The following is a 22,983-nucleotide window of genomic DNA, read 5'->3' on the forward strand; positions in this document are numbered from 1 at the left end:
CGCCAGTCCCGCACATGCGATTATTGTGGTTTTGTTTTTAGTGGTATTCCATTTTATTCTATGCGTAGTCACCGACGACCGCTGTCCGCTGGGACTCCGTATAAAATCAGCATAATCAGAAATTCTACCCACCAGTTCGTTCTAAGCCATCGACGGAGCTTGACGCTCATCGCGCTTTTGGCCAGGAATAATTGAGCGGGACTTGCAGTTCCCCTCGCACTCCAAGTAATTGTGCAATTCGTGTGTGAAAATAAGAGTTGCAAAATTTACGCCAAAGTGAAATTTAATTCGTGCAAAAATTAGTCTGCTGATAATTGTTCGTGTCTGCGTAAGATAAGAGGTATGATAAGAAGCTATCATACGAGTATACGATTTCGCGTTGTTCTACATTTTCGCGTTCGCTTCCTAAGTCTTTTGTTTCGTGTGCGACTGAAAGGAAGCAAATTCGCTTAGCCAAACGAAATCGAAATTTAAATCAATCTTTATCACAACTGGATTTGGCACGCTCTCTAGATGTCTTATATAGCTCTGCCTCGGTTTCCCCCTTCCTAGATACTTCCGCTTGCAGTCCAGTATAATTTGGATAATTTTGGCCACTTTCGGCTGCTTTGTGAACTGAACGTTTTATTTTTTTGTTGCAAATTTAATGAACGTCTTAAAAGTCGAATGCATAAAATATGGTGTTGAATTAAATCTTCATAAAAGCAGTAATAAATAATGAAACATTTGGAATATCTTTCAAAGGCAATTAAACAAAATGAGTGACTCTTGTTCTGCAAGTATTTAAAATTAAAAAAGTAGCAAAGTAATTCTAAGCAGTTTTAAGCCGGTAAGATGTATGAGGTAAACGCTTATCCATATTTATACATAATAATATGGAATCTTTATTGATATAAGTATCTAAGCCATGCAAAGGTATTTCATCAAAAACATTTCTCACCTAACCAAATTGATTAGTCATTTCGCTTTATCTATGGCTCCACCATATATTTTGTACCATAGCAATCAATTAGCATAACGTGGTCAATAATATTATATGCTGAAATGTTAAAATTAGTCGGCTTCAAGCCGACGAAGCCAAAACAAAAGCCCAAAACAGCCAAAGGTGAATAAACTGAAGGGGACTGAGCGCGGCTTCTGTGTAATTTCTTGGCCAAGTTTGGGGAACTGGTTCAAAGTTGAGGACGTCATCAACGAAACCGAGAGTGTGTGGTGTGGAGTTGGGCTTGCTTTTAGACCTGGTCAAGACTTACACGGCTTTTATCTTATCTTTCGCCTCAGCTGTCTTTCGAGATGTCATCGAGTCGTTTAATTTGCTTTGGCCTGCTCTTCCTGATCACTTTCGGCCATGTGACGTCACAACGTACGTCACTGGACGTGGTTCTGAAGAACGCCTACAGACCGCTGCGTCTTCTGGGCCTGGCCTTTACTGGTCGATCTGGCGACGATCCACAAAACGTGCAGCGCGTGCAAATCGCGGGGGTAAGTCCACCAGATAATAATGCAATCATTGATCCGGATTTGGTTCGAATACTCTCTGATCCTTATTTACATTTCGTTGAAGTTTCAATCAAAATGCGGTCAGTATACTGTTATTTCATTTTAATTGGCCGGCGGCACTTTATATGGAAAATGCCACACAATGGACAGCCAAATAAAAAAAAGAAGTATCAAAATCATATGAAATTCCTTTTATATCAAGGAAGTTATTTTGAGAATATAGGATTGCCATTTCTTATGGATTGAGACTTAAACAAACAGTTTTTTCTTCTGCTCTGAATGAACCAAGAGTATTCTCAAACTTATTCATTTTTTTTAGCAACTGTGAACATAAATAATTCAAAATACTATAGTAATTGTGTGATTTCCATTTCGATCACCGACAGAAAACACAAAAGTCAAACCCCCGAACCCGAGCCCTGCTGGAGTTCTGTGATGCAGACCACGGCCCCGGAAAAAGGAGCACGGAGCGGCCTACCAGTGTCCATCGCCTGCGACCCGGAGACATCGATGTAATTGGAGCAATGGGCGACTCCCTGACCGCAGGAAACGGCATCTTTGCCACGAATTTACTCCATGTGACCGTGGAGAACAGGGGCGTGGTGTGGTCCATTGGAGGGCAGTACGACTGGCGAAAGTACCTCACGTTGCCAAACATCCTGAAGGAGTTCAACCCCAACCTGTACGGCTATGCGACCAAGGACGGCATCTCCACGGACCGCTCCTCGCGCTTCGACGTCGCCGAACTGGCCGCCATGTCCAGGGATATGCCGTACATGGCAAAGGTCCTGGTCCGGCGCATGCAACGCGATCCGAGGGTAAACATGACCTCAGACTGGAAGCTGATCACCCTCTTCATTGGCAACAACGACTTCTGCGCGGACATTTGCTACTATCCGGAACCGGAGAAGACCGTCGCCTGGCACGAGCGGAATATGCTGAAGACCTATCGCTACCTCAGGGACAATGTGCCCCGCCTCATGCTGAACATAGTTCCCGCCCCCAACCTCCGGTTTCTGACCAACCTCACGGGTCTGCCCCCCACCTGCTACAGCACCCTGCGCTTCGAGTGTCCCTGCCTGATGGCCAAGGGCAAGGGTCAGCTGGACTATCTGGAGGGCATCATGAAACGCTGGATAGCCAAGGACTTTGAGATTGCCGACAGGGAGGAGTTCAACACAGAGGTGAGTTTTACTCCTGGAAATAAGTCTTGTAGATTTGGAACCTTTTTATATAAATTGACATATATGAGCACTACTTAGAAAATAATTTTGCTCAATATTTGACATTTATTTTAAAATGACTTGAACAAGTAACGATTTGTAGGTACTCAGTCGTAATTATTAGGAACATGGAATAGAAAGGAAATTTCGATTTAAGAGCTTACTTACCTACAGATATTTTTCCGCCTTTTTCAGACATTTACGATAAATGTGCAGCCCTTCTCGCAGTTCCATGACTTTCCGCGCACACGTTCTGGGCAAACGGATACACGATTCTTCTCGGAGGACTGCTTCCATCTCAGCCAGCGAGGACACGCCGCGGCGGCCAACTCCATATGGAACAATATGCTGGAGCTGCCCGGGGAGAAGAGTGGATTCGCCACTCATCTGTTCGAGACCTTCCGCTGTCCCAGCGAGAGGCGCCCGTTCCTGATCACCCGGGAGAACAGTCGTCCGGAGTTCGTGATCTAATCCAAAAAGTGGGGCCCGTTCTCCTCCGTGAATTACTCCCTGTGATATCGCACCTAAGTCTTCTTCGCAAGCTTGCCTATATATTTGTAGTTCTAATTAGCCGTATGCCAAGTGTAAATACAAGACTTCGACGAGAATCAGAAAGTCAAATAAAATGATATTCTTGAACTACGTGAGTGAATTTTGCATGGCGAATTTCCATACAACTAGCATAAACGGTGGGCACGTGGATTTCTGTTGGCAGAGTATGGAAAACTTCTATGGAAACTAGCATCGAGTACCAGTGATCCATAATAATGAGACCATACATCGTTTGATTGCTTTTTTATATGCTAAACAAAGCAAAAACATAACAGCTCCGATTGAGCTGTGACGTAAGTTGTAATTATATCAAACAGCGGGAAACAAAATTGATAAAGATATTTGAGTATTCTGAGTATCGAGCTTTAATCGAATAAGTTTTCTCAGCTTAACATATTTAAAACATGGCTTTACGCGCAATCGGTTCATTTTGATGAACGAAAGAAGTGAAGTGTATCACGTTGAATGCCAAATTAATAGCACCTCCTAAATAATGCCATAAACCTAATGAGTGCGTGAAAACCAGACCCAAATAATAACAGCGTTCATTATGTGTGGCCTGTTATTATAATCGCCATAACAAATTGTTTCTTTCGTGCTGCGAACGGAGTGAAGTGCTCACCTGTAAGATGGATATTAAATAAAATGAATGGGCCATTAAGTGCCGGCCATAAGGCAGTCGTATATTTATTAAAACATCTCCCATCTAGTTATAAAGTTGCAAATCATCCCGTGATAAGCGATAAGCTGTGGAACTGTGGATGACACACGACAAGCCGTCCGTTGATGGGCACGTCATAAAACCTGTTACACTTTATATTTTTACTTCACTTTTCCAGCCAACGAGGCGCACGCACCAGCGAACATCAATAAAGCCGGATCGTAATGGATGTTAAATTCGGTGGCTGGGCATAAAAAACGACTTGGCCGCCGTTGTACGTGTTTGCGAGTGGGCTAATGATCTCCGCCCAGCCCTATTATTCCGCCTCCAACGGTTTCGCCGTGTGGTGCTAAAAAGTAGCAACAACATATGAGTAAACAAACACAAAAATATATTCAACTATTATCGCATTTATTTCGAGAGCCAGCTTGTTGCTGCTTGCAGCATTTCAAAGCCGGCGCATCGGCATCGGCATTGACTTTGAACTTGAGCTCCATTCCCCGCATATCGGTCAGCAAATTTTTGGGCTTCAATTTGGGTACAACACAGATGTACATATGTACACTATATGTGGTTATATTGTCGGATAGGTGCGAGGCATGGTCGACAAGTTTCTCGAGATATGCGAAGATTTAATCAATATACTCGTACATAAATAAGTTTCGTCAAAGCTGGTTGTCATTGTAAGTTGTTGCACCTCCTTTCAAAAAAAGTCAAAATTATATCTAATAAATCAGGCATTTCAAGAAATAAAATGTAAAGTAAGTAAATTCCAAAATGTTTAAATTATGGTACTGCTAATGTTTTTGGTGAAATTACACAACTATTTTAAAAATGTAACTAGCATATATAATTCACATAAGAATTATTCGAAATTAAATTGCAGTCCATTATCTGTACACAAAATAGGCTATATTATCGCTATAACAAAAGTTAGGTAACAGGTAACAAGTATATGGCAAAAGCTGAGATGTAGAATCTAAACCAAGTAAATAAAGGAAAACGGCTACGCTAATGCTGTTTTCATTGCCTGGATAGTTTTAATTTCAATTACATATACATCTCTAAAGCTCATTTCAAACGATCTTCGATCTGGGATGGGTATTTCTGGATTGGAAACCGGACACTGTTTACCAATTCAAGTATCAATCAATAAATAATTATTGGTTTCAGCACCTGACTGCATTTAGTGAAGATATCAAAGTACAAATACCTGTTCTCGCCCGGCATTGTATTGCCAATAAATTTAAACTTGTTTGATTGGCGCCCATCACAGCGACATCTTGAGGTAAGAGCCAGAACTCTCTTAAAATACGATAGTTATCGCATAATACGAATGGTGAATAAATAATAATTATAATGCCCCGTTCGGGAAAGGTATATCTCTTTTGCGGTGAAGTGGCACGGAATACATAGAACACTCAACTTATATTTGTAAGATATTATGTGGATGTATAAAAATTAACGTAAAAGAGAGTTCATGTGTTATCCACCGCAAGCTAACTTTGAACTTCTTTCAGTTCAAATGGTGTAGGAGATAACAATAATTTCATATCATTTGACTTAAGTACATAGAATATTTTTTGTATTTAAAATAAACGATTTTTTATTTTCCTAAGGTCTTTGGCATCATATAGGTAAAAGGCAAAACGAAGTGGTTTCAGGTATTTTGGTAATGAAGCGAATGACCATAGCAGGGAAATAAGAAAAGCGTTGATGAAGAGTTCTTGAATTTTTCTGCTTACCTCGCACTCTGAATAATATATATTTCGATGCACTTTGGCCCGAGTTGCACATTTGCGGAAATTTCGAGCCATGAGAGACGACAAGCAACGATTCCAGTTCCAGCTGCAAGCAGTGGCAACAGTTTTCTTGTTGGGTAAGGTCTAGATTTACCACAAAGTTATAAAAATATATAAGATATATAAAAATATGAAAACTAAACCTTCGATAACAGTTTCACAGCTCTGCTTTGCCCTGCCCTTTGCATCCTCGGGAAACGATATAGAGAGCGATGGGAACATTCAAAATTCTGGCAGTGGGCGACCTGTGGATTATCACACGGTGGTGGGCCATTTCAAGGACTTTTTCATGTACCTGCCTGTGATGATGACCACGCTGAAGGAAACGATGTCAGGATTCCCCAAGTTCGCCGAGGGCATGCGCATCCTGACTTCTGGCAAAGGACGGGTGGACGGCGAGGATTGTAAGTGCAGCCAAAATGGACTGGGTAGCGCGGAACTCTTGGACACCAGTTCCCGATTTGGTTGACCCAGTCTGATGAACCTAATTACCCACGATCGCAGATACTGTACATATTCATGGCCAATAAAAAAAAAGAACCGCAAGAAATTGAAGTTCCCCTGATTTCATCTCGAATTTCGCATTTTATAGCAGTTCGATGCATATCTGAATAGAGCAAATCGAATCTAACCTGAGGAGGAAATCAATACCAAGTCTAGATTTCCGATAATGTAAGTAAGGTGCTCAGAAAAAGAGAAGCGCAGTTTGTTACCAAAACCCAAACCTATAAATTAGAATTTCCTAGTCATTAAACAAACTATCGGTCATATTTAGTCGGTAAAAAAGTAAATTATTTGTTTACCAATGTCTTAGAGACTTAGTTACCTAATAGGAAAATCGATTCCGGGACGTAATTGGGGAAATCAAGTATCTCGAGAAGCCGTCATGCTCTTGAAAGGTGAAATCGGTGTGGTAATGACGACGCAATCCAGACATAACCTATTTTCGCTGGACTTGAACTAGATACATATATAGATATATATTTACATTTATTTTCTTAAGCTGTTGGCCAGCTTATTAGCCAGACCCCTGGGAATGGTCACCACCTGCCCGACATGGAGTCCAATCAAAGCCTCGAATCTGCATTCCACTGACCGAGGATGGGGTGAAAGTTGTGACCCCCGAAAGGAGCCGCACGTTCCATGACCCACTGTCATGTTTGCACTTGTCATTATTGTTAATTGTATTTGCGTGGTGACCAAGCATACAGGGACCATATTTACAAAGCGAGCCGAGTGGCCGAGGCGGGACAAATGTAATTCAAAGTTACCACTTTCCGTTTCAGTGAGACACGCGGCGTTGTGGGGAACGCAACAGCGGAATGCTGTCCAGGAAGCGCAAAAAGCGGAATTACTAGAGTAGCAAATCCTATCGCGCATAGGAAGTACAGTACCAACTCGCTTCGATGGCCACTGGCATCGAGCTGCTGGTGGCCGCCGCCCTCTGCGTCGCCTGTCCGCCGCAAAACGAGTCCCTGCCGCCCAACCTCTACCAGCTGCGCGAGAACGGCGTCCTGTCCCTGACCACAGAGCCGCCCATCGATGTGGAGCCCACGGATGCCGGACCCGGTGCGGGTCCCTCAGAGGAGACGCTGCAGGACATTACCAACAAGAATGACAAGCTGCGCGCGATGCACGAGTGGATCGGGGGCAAGCACCTGCGCATCGCCACCCTGGAGGACTTTCCGCTCAGCTACACCCAAGTCCTGGAGAACAACACCCGTATCGGCCTTGGAGTCTCGTTTCAGATCATTGACTTTCTCAAGAAGAAGTTCAACTTCACCTATGAGGTGGTCGTGCCCCAGGCCAACATCATCGGCTCCCCCAACGACTATGAACGCAGCCTCATTGAGATGGTAAACAAGAGTGTAAGTGTCTGGCGGAGATTGGATTTTGATACTCTTTACTGATACTTTCTTCCTAAGGAATTATTATTCATAATTTCCTAAATACATGTAGACGGAAGGTGATGGGATTTTGATACTCTTTACTGATACTTTCTTTCTAAAGCATCATTATTCATAATTTTCTAAGAACATGTACACAGTAGGATTAAACCCCTTGTAACTTGACTATTCTTTGACGTTCCAAATTCGATACCCCACAGGAGGTGGACTTGGCGGCGGCCTTCATACCCTCGCTCTCTGGCCAGCGCAGCGTCGTCTACTACTCCACCACGACGCTGGACGAGGGCGAGTGGATAATGGTGATGCAGCGTCCCCGGGAATCGGCTAGTGGCTCCGGACTGCTTGCGCCCTTTGAGTTCTGGGTGTGGATCCTGATCCTCGTCTCTCTGCTGGCCGTTGGGCCGATCATCTACGGGCTGATCATCCTGCGGAACCGGTTGACCGGCGACGGCCAGCAGACGCCCTACTCCCTGGGCCACTGCGCGTGGTTCGTCTACGGGGCGCTGATGAAGCAGGGCAGCACCCTGTCGCCCATTGCAGGTGGGCCGCAATTAGGTTAAAGTGCAATCGAGCGGTTAAGATAGCCATCGGTGGGCGCTAATGGCCCGCTGATTGCATGCCAGGCGAACCGGGGAGCCCGGCAGTTTGTCGTTTCATTAAGCTCATTGAAAACCATTGCAGACTCGACGCGGTTGCTCTTTGCCACCTGGTGGATTTTCATCACGATACTGACGTCCTTCTACACGGCCAACCTGACCGCTTTCCTGACCCTCTCCAAGTTCACGCTGCCGTACAACACGGTCAACGATATCCTCACGAAGAACAAGCACTTTGTGTCCATGCGGGGCGGTGGAGTGGAGTATGCCATTCGAACGGTGAGCGCGATCCCTTGGGATTCATAATAGTTGATAGACTTAGGAAGACCATGAGAGTATTGATTTTCAGGGGTGCAATTAGCTCAAGATCCCTAAATCGCTGAAACTGGTTGTTTCATTACATAAATTGGTATACCCGAAAGGGTTTTGATAAACTCAACTTACATATGTACTATCATTTGCTTCACAAGGTTTTCAAAGAATATGCGGGCATACATTGTTCTGAAAAAGAAAACAGCACTTAAATATATATCCGTTCCTTGTCCTTTTAGACCAATGAATCTTTGTCCATGCTAAACCGAATGATCCAGAACAATTACGCCGTATTCTCGGAGGAGACCAACGACACCTACAACCTGCAGAACTACGTGGAAAAGAATGGCTACGTTTTTGTGAGGGATCGGCCGGCGATTAACATAATGCTGTATCAGGACTATTTGTACCGCAAAACAGTCAGCTTTAGTGACGAGAAGGTCCACTGTCCGTTTGCCATGGCCAAGGAGCCGTTCCTGAAGAAGATAAGGACCTTCGCCTATCCCATCGGTTCGAATTTGAGCCAATTATTTGACCCAGAGTGGGTGAGATGACACTTTGACAACACGGATAATTCGATTTTACACTTTGCAGGCTGCTCAAACTTGTGGAATCCGGAATCGTGAAGCACCTGTCAAACGGAGATATCCCCAGTGCCGAGATCTGTCCACAGGACCTCGGTGGAACGGAGCGACAGCTGAGGAACGGCGACCTGATGATGACCTACTACATTATGCTGGCCGGTTTCGCCACCGCACTAGCCGTCTTCAGCACGGAGCTGCTGTTCCGGTATATCAATAGCCGCCACGAAGCGAATAAGTGGGCGCGCCACGGGATCGGACGGACGCCCAATGGCCAGTCGGTGGCTCCATCCCGCTGGCTCCGTGGCTGGAGGCGGTTGAACAGTGGACACGGGCAGCTCCTGGGCGCCTCCACCCACGGCCAAAATGTCACTCCCCCGCCGCCGTACCAGAGCATCTTCAACGGCGGAAGTCACGGGGAGCCACTGAATCGATGGCGCCGCCGTCCTCTCGCAAACGGAAATGCCCTTGGCAACGGTGTCCTCCTGGGCGGCGATTCTGAGGGCGGTGTGCGGCGTCTGATCAACGGACGCGACTACATGGTATTCCGCAGTCCAAATGGTCAGAGCCAACTCGTCCCGGTTAGATCGCCTTCGGCGGCCCTCTTTCAATACAGCTACACCGAGTAGATATTAAACAAGGGCAGTGATGGGAAGGTATCCGAATTTATAAGGACGAATTGGAAAACCCTCTATATAACAGGTCAAATAATTTAACTGTGTGTTCACAGTTTTTGATCTTATTGCAGAAATGTATCTGATATTAACTTTAAACTAAAGAAATTAACTCAAAATTATGTTTTGTTTCGATGTGAAATTGGATTCTTCCCATCACTCCACCCATCACACATTTATGTGCAAACTAGACCTGTGACCACAGCACTCGAGACGTAGACATCCAGTAAGGAAAGCGATTTTAATAAAGTGCACCTACAAATTACATGCAGTTACTTTCAATTGGGGTCGTTTAAATAGCTGTTTGTAGATACTCGAAGTAAATGGCTTACACGTGCTGTAATAATTAAACTTTATTATTATTGAAAAATAAAATCGTTATACAGATGACTCAGGAGGATTGGCTCCACCACATAATAAAAAGAAGAATAATGAATACTTACATTTAACTGCATGCAAATTAATGCCTGTCTAATTAAACTGTCACAACTACACTTTTAAATTGATATGCCAAAGCATTTTGGCCACCAGCAGTATAACGCCTGATAGTCGAGGATCTTTGTCCTGCTAATTTAGTCAGGAGCCAATTGAATCGTAGTAGTAATAATAATAAACAAATTAATGCGTTCAACTTTGAGAACTAAGCCAAGCTAAGCGGTAAAATCAGAATCGAGCAAAGCAGCAAAACGATAACTTTCATAACACCACTTTCTTCATCATTTCTCTTTATATACTAAGCAATTGAAAAATGTTTAAATTGCAGCGCTAGTTCATTATCTCAGGAGAGACAAGTTGAAGATTTGCCTTAGAACTAAATTACTTTGTAAACGTACAAATATTTTTGCTCTAAAGTAATTGTGTGTATTTATTTTACAAGAACTTAAGCTTGATAAACGTGTTGTTTTGTATAACCAGTGTTAAAAGTCAGGATTTGAAACCCTATAAAGTATTAGCATTTCTTCAGTGTGGTCTAGTCCAGCGTGGACTGTGGGCTGAAGGCATAAGTAGATGATTGGACGTCAAGGCTACTGTTGGAGGAGCAGGAGCTCATGGATGGCGCCCGGGTGGATCGGGCCGAGGAGGCGGAAGACGATCCGCTGGAGGAGGAGGAACTGACCCAGGCGTGACCACTGCGCCTACGCCGCTGGCGCACCAGGCCCAAAACCGATCCGGCCACTGGAGTGGATGCGGAACTTGCCGACACTTGGCGCCGGATGGCGGCATTCAGGGAGATATGATCGGGTTCCGGAGCAGGTGCCGTGTTCGGCCGTTGGGCAGTCGTCTCTGAGCCAGACTCCAGATCACTTGAGGTCGCGGATGCGGCCTCCTCCGTCTCCACTGGAGCCGGCTCAGTGTTCAACACCCGTCCATCCAACAGTTGCAGCGTGGGCACACTGCGCGCCAGGAGCGAGCGGTACAGCGGCAAGCGGCACACGGGATTGCCCTGCAACTCCACCTCCTGCAGCTGGGGGCACATTCCAAGGAAGGAGAGCAGGCCCAGCTCACTGATCCTGTTGTTCCTTGCCTTCAGAACGCGGAGATGGACCAGTTCGGCCAGAGGATCCACCCGTTGGATCATGTTCCCATCGGCGATGAGCACCCGGATGGCCGGCAACCCACTGGTGCCGTCGAAGCTATTCAGGCCGCAGTTGCTGATGTCCAGCCGGGTGAGCTGGAGAAGTCCGTAGCCCAGGTCGCGCAGGGAGCTCAGCACACTGCCACTCAGGTCGAGGGTTTGGAGGCGCGGCAGGAAGAGCGACAGGCGGGACAGGCTGACTGTGTAAGAGATCACGCGCAGACGCACCGACTCCACCGCCTCCAGATCCGTGCGTTGCGTCACTCGCCGCTAATCCAACAAGACGGGAATAGCACTTCATTACTTTTAATTCTCATGGGAGACATGCAAATTCGACCCACCAGTAGTTCGTCCAGTGTCGGTTCCGGGCCCTGTTGGGGCAGCACCACGGGCAGCAGATGGACGAAGGCCGGAAGGTGCTGTTCCTCCTCGGCGATGGCCAGATCCCGGTCGAAGGAGTTCCGGCGGGCCAGTTGGCGACGGTTGAACTGCATCCGCTGTTGCTGCGGGGTTGGATTCTGATGATTGAGTCGCAAATCCGGCGGGGGCATCCGGACCTGGGCCAAGGCGGCCGGACCCGGCGGAGCCAGAAGGATGGGCAGCTCCGCCTGGAGCGAGTGATCCGGAGAGGACTCCAGGTAGTCCGTAGGAGCCTCCAGCAGTGGCATTATAAATATTACTCAGTGCAATACCTGTTTCTTCAGTGTCCTGTTGTATCTTGGCTGTCTTTATTGACCCAACAACACAAGCGTATCCACTGGCAACGCTTTTTGGTGGTATTGGATCTCCCCATGACATATCAAGCAATTCCCTTTACTTGTAATCTATCTAGTTTGTATGGTTAACTTATGGTTAACAAGTTTATGGCCCTAAAAAGTGGGCAACAGCCTTGCAACATTTTAGCTTGCAAATAGTTCAGTGCAATGATTGAGAGAAGTAATAATTCCAGACCCCATTTCTCATAAAGCTTTCAATAATGAGTCTTAATATTCAGTTCTTAAAGTACGTGTACTGTGTGAATAAACTTTCAATTGGCACCGGTATTACACTATAAATCTAGCCAAAGGATTTCGTTTTATATCGATCTGCCTTTTTGCAGCATTTCGTGGCGCGCCTTCATTCCACCACAACAGCGTTGGCTTCTTGGCAGTACGCCCACTGACGTCAGTGTGACGTCATGGCCGTGACGTTCGCACTCAAACTGTCTACGACCGACTTCCTTTCCCTCTTTCTTACTCTCTCTCTCTCTCCCAGGATTTCTGTCTGGCTTGGGAGAGCGGTGAGAGTTTTCGGTTAACTCTGTCCAGAGGCTAATGCACAGGATAACATGTGATAACCAATTCTAAACATTTACTTGCAAAGTAGTCAACAAACTAAATTACACAAGGTATTCATTAGCGACAAAAATATCGATTCTCAATTAATTGAGTTTCTACAATCGTTCTTTTATTTATGTTGCATATTTTGTAATATAGATATATGTATGTACATATATCGCAGACTTTGGCCATTTCAAGGGCCATTTGCTAACGCCAACGCCAGAAGGCATCTTTGTCTGTCCCGCTCTCTCTCCCTCTCCCTCTCCCTCTCACTCTCTCCCTCTCTCTATCCCGCGCTCCTTAGCTTTACTATAATCCAATTTTCCTGACGCCTGTCAAGCTTTTACCGGCTTTTGTGAATTTTCCACTGGGCGGAGGGAGGAGGGTTGGCTCCTAGGGGAGGCACTGTTGTTGTTTTGGTTTTGGATGGAGCTTTTTCCATTGACGTCATCAGAGGCGAAAGCTGCGCAGTGAGCTGACATCCTACCACGCATTTATCGATTGCACAGGGCAGAAAGTGCGAAGGAGAAAGGTAGATCGAGAGGGAGAGAGTGATGGAGATAGCGGAGGACAGAGAAGAGAAGCGTGGGCGAATTCGGTTTTTGCAAAACATGACGTAGCAGAATGAGAGAAAGGGAGGGAAAAATAGATTACAAAGTAGTCGCAAAAATGTATAAAATTAAATTTACTAGTTTATTACCACACATAGTATTAAAATTCCACCCAATCAACAGCGAAGTTTCTCCCAGTGAAGCACAGCTGCATTTTAAGTGTGAGTTCAGGTGTTGCCAATAAAATCCCATCTCCTGCTCGTACATTTTTATAGATGCCTAAAAATAGAATTTGTCAATAAAGCCAACAAACACAGGCACAAGCATACACACATACACGCACACACACACACACTTTTACAAAAACACCTGCAATGTGTGGGTGCACAGACACGCACTGTTGACGTCATTGTCCTTAAAGCTCTAGCGCTTTCTCTCGAACGGTTACTACGCTACAACTACATTGAAACGTGCTCGCTCCCAATGTCTTTCCGAAAATACCGTTCGCCTCTCATTGACGTCGACGTCGGCGTGGGCGTCACTGCCACAGCTAACAGTGCGCTAGGCCTAACATTGGTTTGAGTCTGCGCTTAAGCATTTGACACTGGCGGTCAAAAGTCGAAAGTACAAAATTTGGGATATACTATTTTGAATTACGCGCGAACTCATAGACGTCAAATATGAAATTTTGAATTTATTAGATTTGCGTTCTATTGATTTCAGTTAATTTCTATCGATAAGTTAATCGCTAATTAAATAAAAACAATTTAAGTTCTATAAAAATACAAATTTTGTGTAAATCCCTTCTGTCATTATCATGAGCACAAACCGCGGTAGAATCCTATGCATATACATAAACACATATGTATTATCGACATTGGGGTCCTGTCTCGAGTCGAATAACTAACAGTATATTTTGCCACTGCTAACATAGGCAGAGAAGTCGACGCCAACGGCTAATGTGGGCTTCAAAGGTGGGAGAGCAGCGTCTATTTAAGCCACTCGCAAAGACCAATTCGTTGTTATTGCAGAACAGATTCTCGAGCGCGTTGCTTTGGTTTCGGTTCCTTTCGCGTCGTTAATATTTTTAGGAATATAAGAAGAATGCTTGGATAACGGCATAATCGAGTGAAAATCGAACGCAATACCGTAACCAATAGAGTGATCTATCCGTTAAGTGACGAAGTTATTCGGTCGTCAATGAAATCCGTACGTGCAGAGTGCGCTGAAGTGGAGCCTTGAGGAAATGCCACCAGCTCGCAGCTGAGCTGCATTCGCTGTTTGTCGTTGTGGTCGTGTCCTCTTGCGAGTGTGTGTGTGTGTGTGTGTGTGGGTTGCACTGTGTTATTTGGGTCAAAAGCTGCAGCAGCACAAAGTTCGCACTCCCATTCCCGTTTCCGTGCCCGTTCCCAGGGGGTGTCCACCTGTTATGCAGCTGGCCTAGTGGCTCAACTCGGCTCGGATCTGATCTGATCTAGAATCCCACACGCCCACATGGAGGCGAAGGTGCACCGCCAGCATCAGCGGCATCGTCGCACAGAGGCGCGACAGCGGCGCCTGGAACGGGAGGCGGTGGCTACGGGAGCGGCAGTTCCACCGCCCACTACTCCCGAGCGGGCAGAGGCCTTGGACTGTGCCACAGCCCTAAACGAGGGTGTGGCATCGGCGGACCCGGGCGGAAGCGGCGGTACACCAAGCAGTGCGGGTCGCATCAGTGCCCAGAGCTCGGCGGACAGCATCGAGCTAGTGGGTTCGCCCAGCCAGACGTCGCAGCAAACGGTGGTGCTGGTCAATGGACACGCCCCGCCGGGCCAGGAGGAGGGGGAGGAGGAGTCGCCACTGGGCGCTGGCATCACCCGGGAGTCTCCGCCGCTGCCCAAGCAGAGCGATGGCAGTCGCAACTCCTCTGGCGATGCGATGAGTCTGCGGGAGACTCTGCAGCAACTACCGGCCACCCATCACCATCGGTCCAGGCGTACTCACTCACCTGCTGATCCGGATGCGTCCTTTCATCGCGGCATACTTGGATACATGGATCGGGAGCTCAAGCAGAGCTCTCCCACGCCCTCCGCCCCCGCCGGAAGCGGAAACGGAACTAGCACGGGCGCATCGCGGAAGCAGCAGTCGCTGTCCGACCCTCAGGCCAGTCCCGCCCAGCGATCCCTGCGCTCGAGGAGCAGCTTCGACAAGAGCCCGCGGCGCAAGAGGAGCAAGTCGGAGTCCCGGCGGAGACGCGAACGGAAGCTAATAGCCGCCGGTGAAATGGAGGTCCGGCAGGCGAACGAAACCCTGATGCGGTACCTCAAACAGTGCTCCGACATGCACGACGCCTCGCTCTCCGGCGAACTCGAGATCGACCAGAGTCTCGAGGAGAGACGCGTCCACCGGAAGACCAAGTCGCAAAGGGACAAGCGGGGTCAGCTTATCTGTGAGTACATACTTGAGTAGTCCCAAGTCTCTTACTATGTTTAAAACAGGGATATTCATGTTCCTATTGGTCTTAACGATTCATTGAAAGTACTAAGTGCAAGCCAGAAATTGTGTTAGCTTAACTTGGTTCATATTAAAGTGCTGTACTTAAAGCAAGACAAGCTAAACGCTGAAATATTTGAAATTTTATCATTATTACATTAAACTCGACGATAAGTTCCGCTAACCGAATCATCTTATATTTCTTGGGTAGTGCCCGCGTCACCCACTTCCGGATCCCAATTCCCATTCAGTAAAACCATCTGGAGCAAAAGCTCCACCCATCCACTTGCTCATCCACCTACCAGTTCTCTCGATTCTGCGCACTGGCTCGCTGAGCCATGATACCATGCCGTATTGGACCAGCTTGTTTGATTATTCTCTAAATTAACCAAGTAAAACTCATTAACTCGGTCAGATACCTTTTTTTTAAAATTAAATCCACCCATTATTTCAAAATCTGTTAATAAATTGTATTAATTTTCTGTTTATAAGGAACAAATAAAACTTAGAACGTCCAAATAACAAACAATATCAGCCGTTAAAAAGGAAAGGCTGGAAAGACTTATGGATTCCATTTTTCTCCCACAGCCAAATTGTACTCTGCAGGCGGGATATCCTCCATTCTAAAGGAGCTGGCCGACGACATAGCTCCTCCCGAGGGCGAGGAGATCTACAACCCATTCACGCCGGTCGTCTCGCCTACGGACGATGCGCCCGCGCACATCGACAAGATGTTCCTGCAGACGTCATCCGGATATCGACCGGTGGAGCACAGCTACTACAAGCGCTCCTTCCTGGGCGCTGCTGTTCGCGGATCCGCCGGAATTTCAGCATCCGGTGGCGGTAGTGGATGTGGTGGTGGGGTAGGAGGAGGAGGAGGTCGCCTCGATGGTATCTCGGCCGCGGAGCTTGGAGGCGCCGGTCGCCTCTTCCGCTCCAGCGCCAGCCACTCCGGCGGCGCCGGAATGGGCAGGAATGGCGGAAGCTTAGGAAGTGGGCGTGGCAGCTACGGTGATACCCGCTGTCTGCTGGATGGCGACTTCAATAGGTGAGTTGAGGAAAAACAAATGATACCTCAGATGGCAGATACGCAGATGACAGTGAGGAAATCTAAATGATAAAACTAAATATTAAAGAGTGAGAACTTTTAGCAGTGAAAATACTCATTTGCCTTTAATTAATAGGGAAAGTACAGAGACAAAAACATAGTTACAATATAGTAGAGAAGCCATATGATCAATCACTTAAGCAACACTGAATATTTTAAGTAAAGATGTAATGCCTTTCTAATTTAAGCAATTTATTTTGTCCGCCTAGCAATGGGATCACCAGCAACATACAACTAGCCTGTGTAGTTCAACGAATCTGGCTGCTCATCTCGAACATATGCCACGGCTTGCTAGCCGGTCTAGCTCTGGCCCACCTACTCTTCGTGCTGAGCAGCCACCCCATGGACTGGGCCAAGGTCATCAATGGCATGAGTCTTGCGGGCGAGACGGTGTCATCAACGGCCCAACCCCCAGCCGCATCGACACCATTGGGAATGGACCTCGGTTCTGGCGATCGAGGAACGCAGTCGGGTGAATCCTCATCCTCATCCACAGCAGCATCCGGATTAGCCCTGATAAGTGACTACGCCGGATTTGCAGAGATCTACTTGAATACCTTCTACTGCTTGGCCATAATCTGTCTGGTTTCCGTTTTCGATCGGTGAGTCTGGCGTCAATGTGTTTCTAAGTGTAAGATTACAAAAGCATTCGATTTACAATGAGCAAATGAGCATAACTAGAAATGAAGGACCCATAAGCTAGCTTAGCTCTTAAGCGAAGGAATTTCTAATTTAATTCTCACTTAGCCCATTCCAATTGCGTCCTTTCGAGTTTTCGATGTCCTTTGGCTAGATTAAAAGCCAATTTGGCCTACCACGCAACCTTCGCCAACAAGCAGCTAAAAATAGGAGGCCAAGGAGGGAATTCTTTTTCCCAGGGGTGGAGTTTTGCCTCTAGAACTCATTGACCTCAGTTGGCAAAGGATTCGTTGCGAGTTTCATTGAGCTGGAAGCCAGCTGGACGAAGGCTGGAAGTGGGTAGTTAGCCCTCGCACCTCCGGTTTTGCATACTTCGTTCACTTGTCTTTGTCTAGACGAGGATATGGTTCCACAAAGTGTGTGGAACTGATGGTAGTGTGACCTCAATTTGGGTACTTGTTCGGCTTCGTGCTCTCATAGAAATACAAATTTGCGGGCTCGCATTGCGTGGCCGCTTTCATCAGCCACAAAATATTTTAATGCCCTTAAACTTTGCTCTTTTTGCATGCCAAAGTCGCTGCCCACACACAAGCGAACCAACCACCCTGGCTGCACTCTTGACCTTTAAAGGCTGCGCCAGTCGATGGCACAAGTGTGTGGGTGGTTTTGAATGGCTTGGGTGGTTGGCTGGTTGGCTGGTCGGGTGGTAGAGTGGTTGAGTTTTAGGTGGTGGAAAGGAACTGTCTGACGTTGTTTGCCCATTCGAATTGTGCCATTTTCGGCTGGATGAAAGTGTGAAACTGTGTATGACATTTCGCTTCGTTATCCCAGCGCCACTTGATTTATGTGCGGTTGTCGCTGGGCTAAATGTTAAGTACCTCCCGGCAGTGGAGTCTGTGTCCTGACCTTTGCCTCTTTGACAAACGGAGTGCTACGGATAAATGCCAGTTCATACAGGAATTGCAAACCGTAAGCATCTAAACTTTCAGGCAATTTATATGACTTTGTTCATGAATAAGTTACCCCAACTGTAAGTGCCTACTTTTTGTTAGCCCTTTTCTATAAGAGATCGAATTGCAACCTCCACCTGATGTGGTAATTCAGTTAACCAAGTTTAAATCAACCGCATTTTATTTGGCAGAACTCAGGAAAACTAGGAAAATAGAAAAGTAAAAAACCTCTTCAAATAGATTTTTGCAAAAGTACTTGCGTTATATTAATTACTGATTATAAGTGTTGAACTTTGCCATTTCATTTGTAGGATGGACATCTGTCGCTGGAGCTTCTCGAATGCCAGCGAACTGATCTCGTTTCGGTGGCTTATCATCACCATGATCTATGTGGCGACAATAATCCTAACTATTTGCTCCGATTCCATCGACGAGAAGCTGTACCTGTTCAACAACAATGCCAACATTACGCTGACGCAACAGGAGATGGTAAGGAGAAGGTCGCAGTGATTAATTAGAAGTTCTATATCATCCAATGTACTCCATTTCGAGCAGCTGAGCAACAGTGTGCAGAGCGTGTGGAGCAGTCTCTCGGTGACGAGGAGCATAGCCGCCATATCTGGGTGGATTATGATCGGACTGACGCCGCAGGAGGATATGCTGTATGAGCACCTGGTGGACCTCACCAAATATCAGTTGACAAATAATTGAATTTAAGGCGACAAGTTGTAAATATTTAACTCTTAGCAGCTGTTGTTCAGTTACCGGCTTTTTATATGTACGGCTTAATCGAAACGCAATAGGACTATTACGTATACCCAAATCTTAAGCTTTAAAGTCGTCTCTTAAGGATTCACATTGATGCCCTTCGCAGGCCGCTAGAACAAACCCCAAAGGTTAACCTTCGAGCTAGTTGACTAAGCAAATATAGTGAGCGCAGGATATGAACACTGTTGAAAAAGGAAAAATATGAAATACCTATATTTACCAGATAGATGTATTCATGTACTTACGCATATATACAATACGTTACCTACATAGATATACACAAAGCTGTACGCGAACATGCTGATATACATTACAAACGCGAGTATAGAACAATTTACATTTCTTAAAGTCCTTTTACTTACACATATCGTCTAAAGATACAAAATCCCTTGTTTTCTGGTCGTTGCGGCATTTTTCTGACAAAGGCTTCCCAAATTTGATCCTCAGTCGATTAAGACCGCCTTTATAAAGTATAATTTCAACAAACTTAGGTGTGTACATAGAAGTGTATTTGAATTATTTTCGTTGTTTAATTCAAGTTAAAGTTACTTCGTTAAATTCCTGAATTCGCATTTGGTAAAACATTTGTTACGCCTTCTTTCTTTTAAAAACATGTAAACGACAGTTTAAGCTACTACCTGAGCTGTATATAAACCGAGTGCAATAAAATAACGAATATTAAAGTTAAACTATACACTAACCATTATACAGAGACAAATGTAATAAAAAAAACATATAGAAAAATGAGTTCACGAATCGATCAAAGCGGATGACAAGAAAATCTCATTGTAAACTTGTATATAAAAAATATAAACGCAAATAAACAAAAATAATGTATAAAGGCAAGAAAAAATTACATACTTTTTGTAAAGGGGTGGGTAAAGTTTTAACAAATCCTTTTTTTATGATCAGTACTGTCATGTGGTAACACATTTAAGATCATTTTGAAGATTCACTTATACAAACGATATGCCTGAGGTAGGCGCGTTTGATTTTACGATTTTTCATCACAGGATCGTTTTCTCGCTATTTCGCGAAGCCGTAAAATAAATGTAGGTTTCTGAAAAAGTGTGCCTCCTTTTTTTCTGTAGAAAAAAAAAAATGAAAAATGCATAGAAATATTTTATTGGTGTTGAACTATGTTGTGATTTAATTGCGGATAAGTATTAGAAATCATGGTGAAAATTTCAATCGTAAGTAATCAAAGATGCGTACTTCCTCCTTTAAATTCCTCACCTTATTGCAGTTGAACTGCGATTCGGATTCCAAATTTATATGTGTAGGAACAGATCAAAATAAAATGAATAGTAAATAGTTCGTCTTATTTAAATGAACAAATCATGAAATCATTCCGACCAAAAGAATCAAACCTTAAACAAAATTCAAGTAAAATGAATGATTTGAAGAATGCATTTGACCTTAAAAACTAAGTATAAATAAGCCGACTCTCAAATACATCAAAGCATCTTACATTTGAAAGATCTACCTTTAACAGAAGAAAATACACACGAAAATATGGGAATGGTAAGTAAGACAATGTAGAGAATGAATAAATTAGTTAAGGTATATTTTAAATGTTAGTAACTTAAATTGTGGTCGCAATAATATTTGGTGTGCAAATGGAAATCTATACCCACAAATTTTTTAGAATTCTTTCAAATTGTTTATTAGGCTAAATTTATGTTTCTGTGAACACAAATCATCTCTTTTTAGTAAAAATGAATCAAAAATGTATGTAAAAATCAATGGTTGTGAAACTCGCTTAACAATATTGTTTCCTAGTAGATGGCGCCATTAAATAAATGTAGAAAGTAAAATGTTATATCTTATAAAGTTTAGAGACACTTAGTTTCACTAAATGAAGAAATTTATCAACTGAAGTATAATCAATCAAGTTAGGTATAATTTTGCTACAAATGGCCTTAAAAAGGTACCTCAATAAGATACAAAGATGTTTTTATTTGCGGTACCAAATTGGTACTACCAATTTACCAATTGTTTTAATATTTGTAAATGCAAATGGTAACACGTTCAGTTTGTTTTATGAGATATGAAAACCGAACTGTTCGGCTGTATTGTTACAAAAATTATTTACAAATAAGACAACAAGCAGCCGTATACAAACAATATTCGAATCTTTATTCTCCAGCCAACAGAAGCCAATAAAACTTTTAATGGGTCGCTAAATGACTTCAAAGAGAAAACAAAGCTGTTAAAATGAGCACAACCCATTTGCACAAAGTCAATTCACAGGACGCACGCTCCAGAAATTTCAAATTTAAATGTTTCACTTCATTTAAAATTATTCTTTGTGGCTGTATACTTGCATTGTTCTTTGTCATGTAAATCTTTGACGTAAAATTTTATAATTAGCTAAGGCTTTTTTATGTTTTGATTGAACTAGACTACAATTAGCGTTTTTCTGCTCTTATAATTTGCATAAATAAATTTTGAACATTTATTTTGGCCGAAATATAAGAAAATGCATAATTTATCATGAGTTGCTTAGCCGTTTATAAGTACATTCGAGCGAAGATTGGCATTAAAAATGTAAATCCTGTCGCTTTTAACAAAATTGAATGTCCTGTAATTGGAGGTTCCTGGGATAAATAGCTAGTCACCGGCATCGTTATCACAACCGCCAGCGTTATCGGAGTAAACGCATTATCATCATTAACCACTTGCTGCAATTATGGCGATAATTGAATTCCTAAATGAACATAATGACTCGACTACAGCAAAAACAAGCACAAGAGCCCACGATATAAGATGCTTTGTGGCCTAGCATATCCTTAAAAAGGCCGTGGAATTTCACGAATATTTTCGCTGTTGGAGAACGACTTTTAAATGCCCTTTCTGGAATGTGTTTTTCAAAATAGACAAGGTTTTGTGTGATAACATATTTATTGATTTACTGCCGAACGAAAAAGGTAATTTACGTATATAAACGTAAAGTAACATTATAATTTTGTAAAAATGTTTCTGTAATAATTCCGTTTAGAAGTCATTAAAAAATGCATTATTTGAGTAAACACTTAATCTCCCTGTTAGCAGGCACTATTGCCTGAGACCTAGTATCCTGGCAGCCAGTTCTGAGTGAAAAGGACGAGTCGGCTGTAATTAGGTTAAATACACACGTGGCTCCAAGTGCCTTTCTGCCGGTGAGTGGTGGCCAGGCAGGAGATAAAACGCTGCAAAAATGAGGTGGGAAAATATAATAAAACAACCGACTGCTGGCCCAGCGAATAAAAAGGGCGAGTAATTCGCACGTTTAACCGCATGACAGCGAAAAAATTACGCAACACATGCACAATAGACAAAGATACAAACACATGTGCCCATGGCAGTGGCTTTTTTTCAGGGGGTGAGCATTAACTATAACATCTTGCTTATCAAATTATCAAATTTAGATATGCTAAAAAAATTTGGTTATCAGACACGTCCGTAGACATGTGCCAAGGCGTCTGTTATAATAATGCAATCCCATGGGCCAATAAGGTGATTTTTAAAGGGGGATTAGCAAAAGCATTTCATTGCAGTTTACCCTTGCGATCCCCCTTACCTGCGCCTCTGCGCACTCGTGTGAGCTTGTGGTGTCTAAATTACAATTACATCGCAGCGAAAGCTACGGCCAGAGCACTCGAGTCGCACAACTGGCCTTGGATGGCTGCTCCTGTGGTTGATCCTCCTGTGGCTGCTCCTCCTCCTGGCCTGGACATTTGAGCATATGGTCGAGTAATTATCCTGTTGCTCCGGCCGGCATCTCGGCTAAGCCATCCACCACCGAGGTGC

General features: G+C 44.4%; 5 protein-coding genes and 1 long non-coding RNA gene across 6 annotated transcripts; 4 read left to right on the plus strand and 2 right to left on the minus strand.

The window, feature by feature from the left end:
- The first annotated feature begins 107 nt into the window (after positions 1–107).
- LOC6539727 (phospholipase B1, membrane-associated) lies at positions 108–3,365 on the plus strand. The gene is made up of 4 exons (XM_039374053.2): positions 108–340; positions 1,282–1,482; positions 1,887–2,684; positions 2,919–3,365. The coding sequence occupies exons 2-4, from the start codon at positions 1,294–1,296 to the stop codon at positions 3,192–3,194; spliced, it is 1,263 nt and encodes a 420-aa protein (XP_039229987.1). The 5' UTR covers positions 108–340; positions 1,282–1,293; the 3' UTR covers positions 3,195–3,365.
- A 2,329-nt stretch (positions 3,366–5,694) lies between these two features.
- LOC6539721 lies at positions 5,695–6,303 on the plus strand. The gene is made up of 2 exons (XM_002086572.4): positions 5,695–5,815; positions 5,894–6,303. The coding sequence occupies exons 1-2, from the start codon at positions 5,752–5,754 to the stop codon at positions 6,205–6,207; spliced, it is 378 nt and encodes a 125-aa protein (XP_002086608.1). The 5' UTR covers positions 5,695–5,751; the 3' UTR covers positions 6,208–6,303.
- A 724-nt stretch (positions 6,304–7,027) lies between these two features.
- On the plus strand, positions 7,028–10,073 carry LOC6534847 (glutamate receptor ionotropic, delta-1). The gene is made up of 5 exons (XM_002095483.3): positions 7,028–7,606; positions 7,846–8,185; positions 8,327–8,520; positions 8,793–9,094; positions 9,148–10,073. The coding sequence occupies exons 1-5, from the start codon at positions 7,145–7,147 to the stop codon at positions 9,761–9,763; spliced, it is 1,914 nt and encodes a 637-aa protein (XP_002095519.2). The 5' UTR covers positions 7,028–7,144; the 3' UTR covers positions 9,764–10,073.
- A 595-nt stretch (positions 10,074–10,668) lies between these two features.
- On the minus strand, positions 10,669–12,180 carry LOC26534720 (dynein axonemal assembly factor 1 homolog). The gene is made up of 2 exons (XM_015189528.3): positions 11,726–12,180; positions 10,669–11,654 (listed from the first exon to the last, which is right to left on the minus strand). The coding sequence occupies exons 1-2, from the start codon at positions 12,050–12,052 to the stop codon at positions 10,779–10,781; spliced, it is 1,203 nt and encodes a 400-aa protein (XP_015045014.1). The 5' UTR covers positions 12,053–12,180; the 3' UTR covers positions 10,669–10,778.
- Positions 12,181–12,712: 532 nt separating this feature from the next.
- Positions 12,713–13,722, minus strand: LOC120321442. Its single transcript, XR_005561048.1, has 3 exons — positions 13,588–13,722; positions 13,404–13,533; positions 12,713–13,186 (listed from the first exon to the last, which is right to left on the minus strand). It is a non-coding gene; the product is annotated as an uncharacterized LOC120321442 (long non-coding RNA).
- A 547-nt stretch (positions 13,723–14,269) lies between these two features.
- Positions 14,270–20,044, plus strand: LOC6539428. The gene is made up of 5 exons (XM_002086284.3): positions 14,270–15,682; positions 16,315–16,774; positions 17,044–17,436; positions 18,735–18,912; positions 18,979–20,044. Exons 1-5 carry the CDS (start codon positions 14,749–14,751, stop codon positions 19,132–19,134), a joined length of 2,121 nt encoding a protein of 706 aa, XP_002086320.2. The 5' UTR covers positions 14,270–14,748; the 3' UTR covers positions 19,135–20,044.
- The last annotated feature ends 2,939 nt before the right edge of the window (positions 20,045–22,983 follow it).

The sequence above is a fragment of the Drosophila yakuba genome, chromosome 3L (assembly GCF_016746365.2).
Source record: "Drosophila yakuba strain Tai18E2 chromosome 3L, Prin_Dyak_Tai18E2_2.1, whole genome shotgun sequence".
NCBI lineage: Eukaryota > Metazoa > Arthropoda > Insecta > Diptera > Drosophilidae > Drosophila > Drosophila yakuba.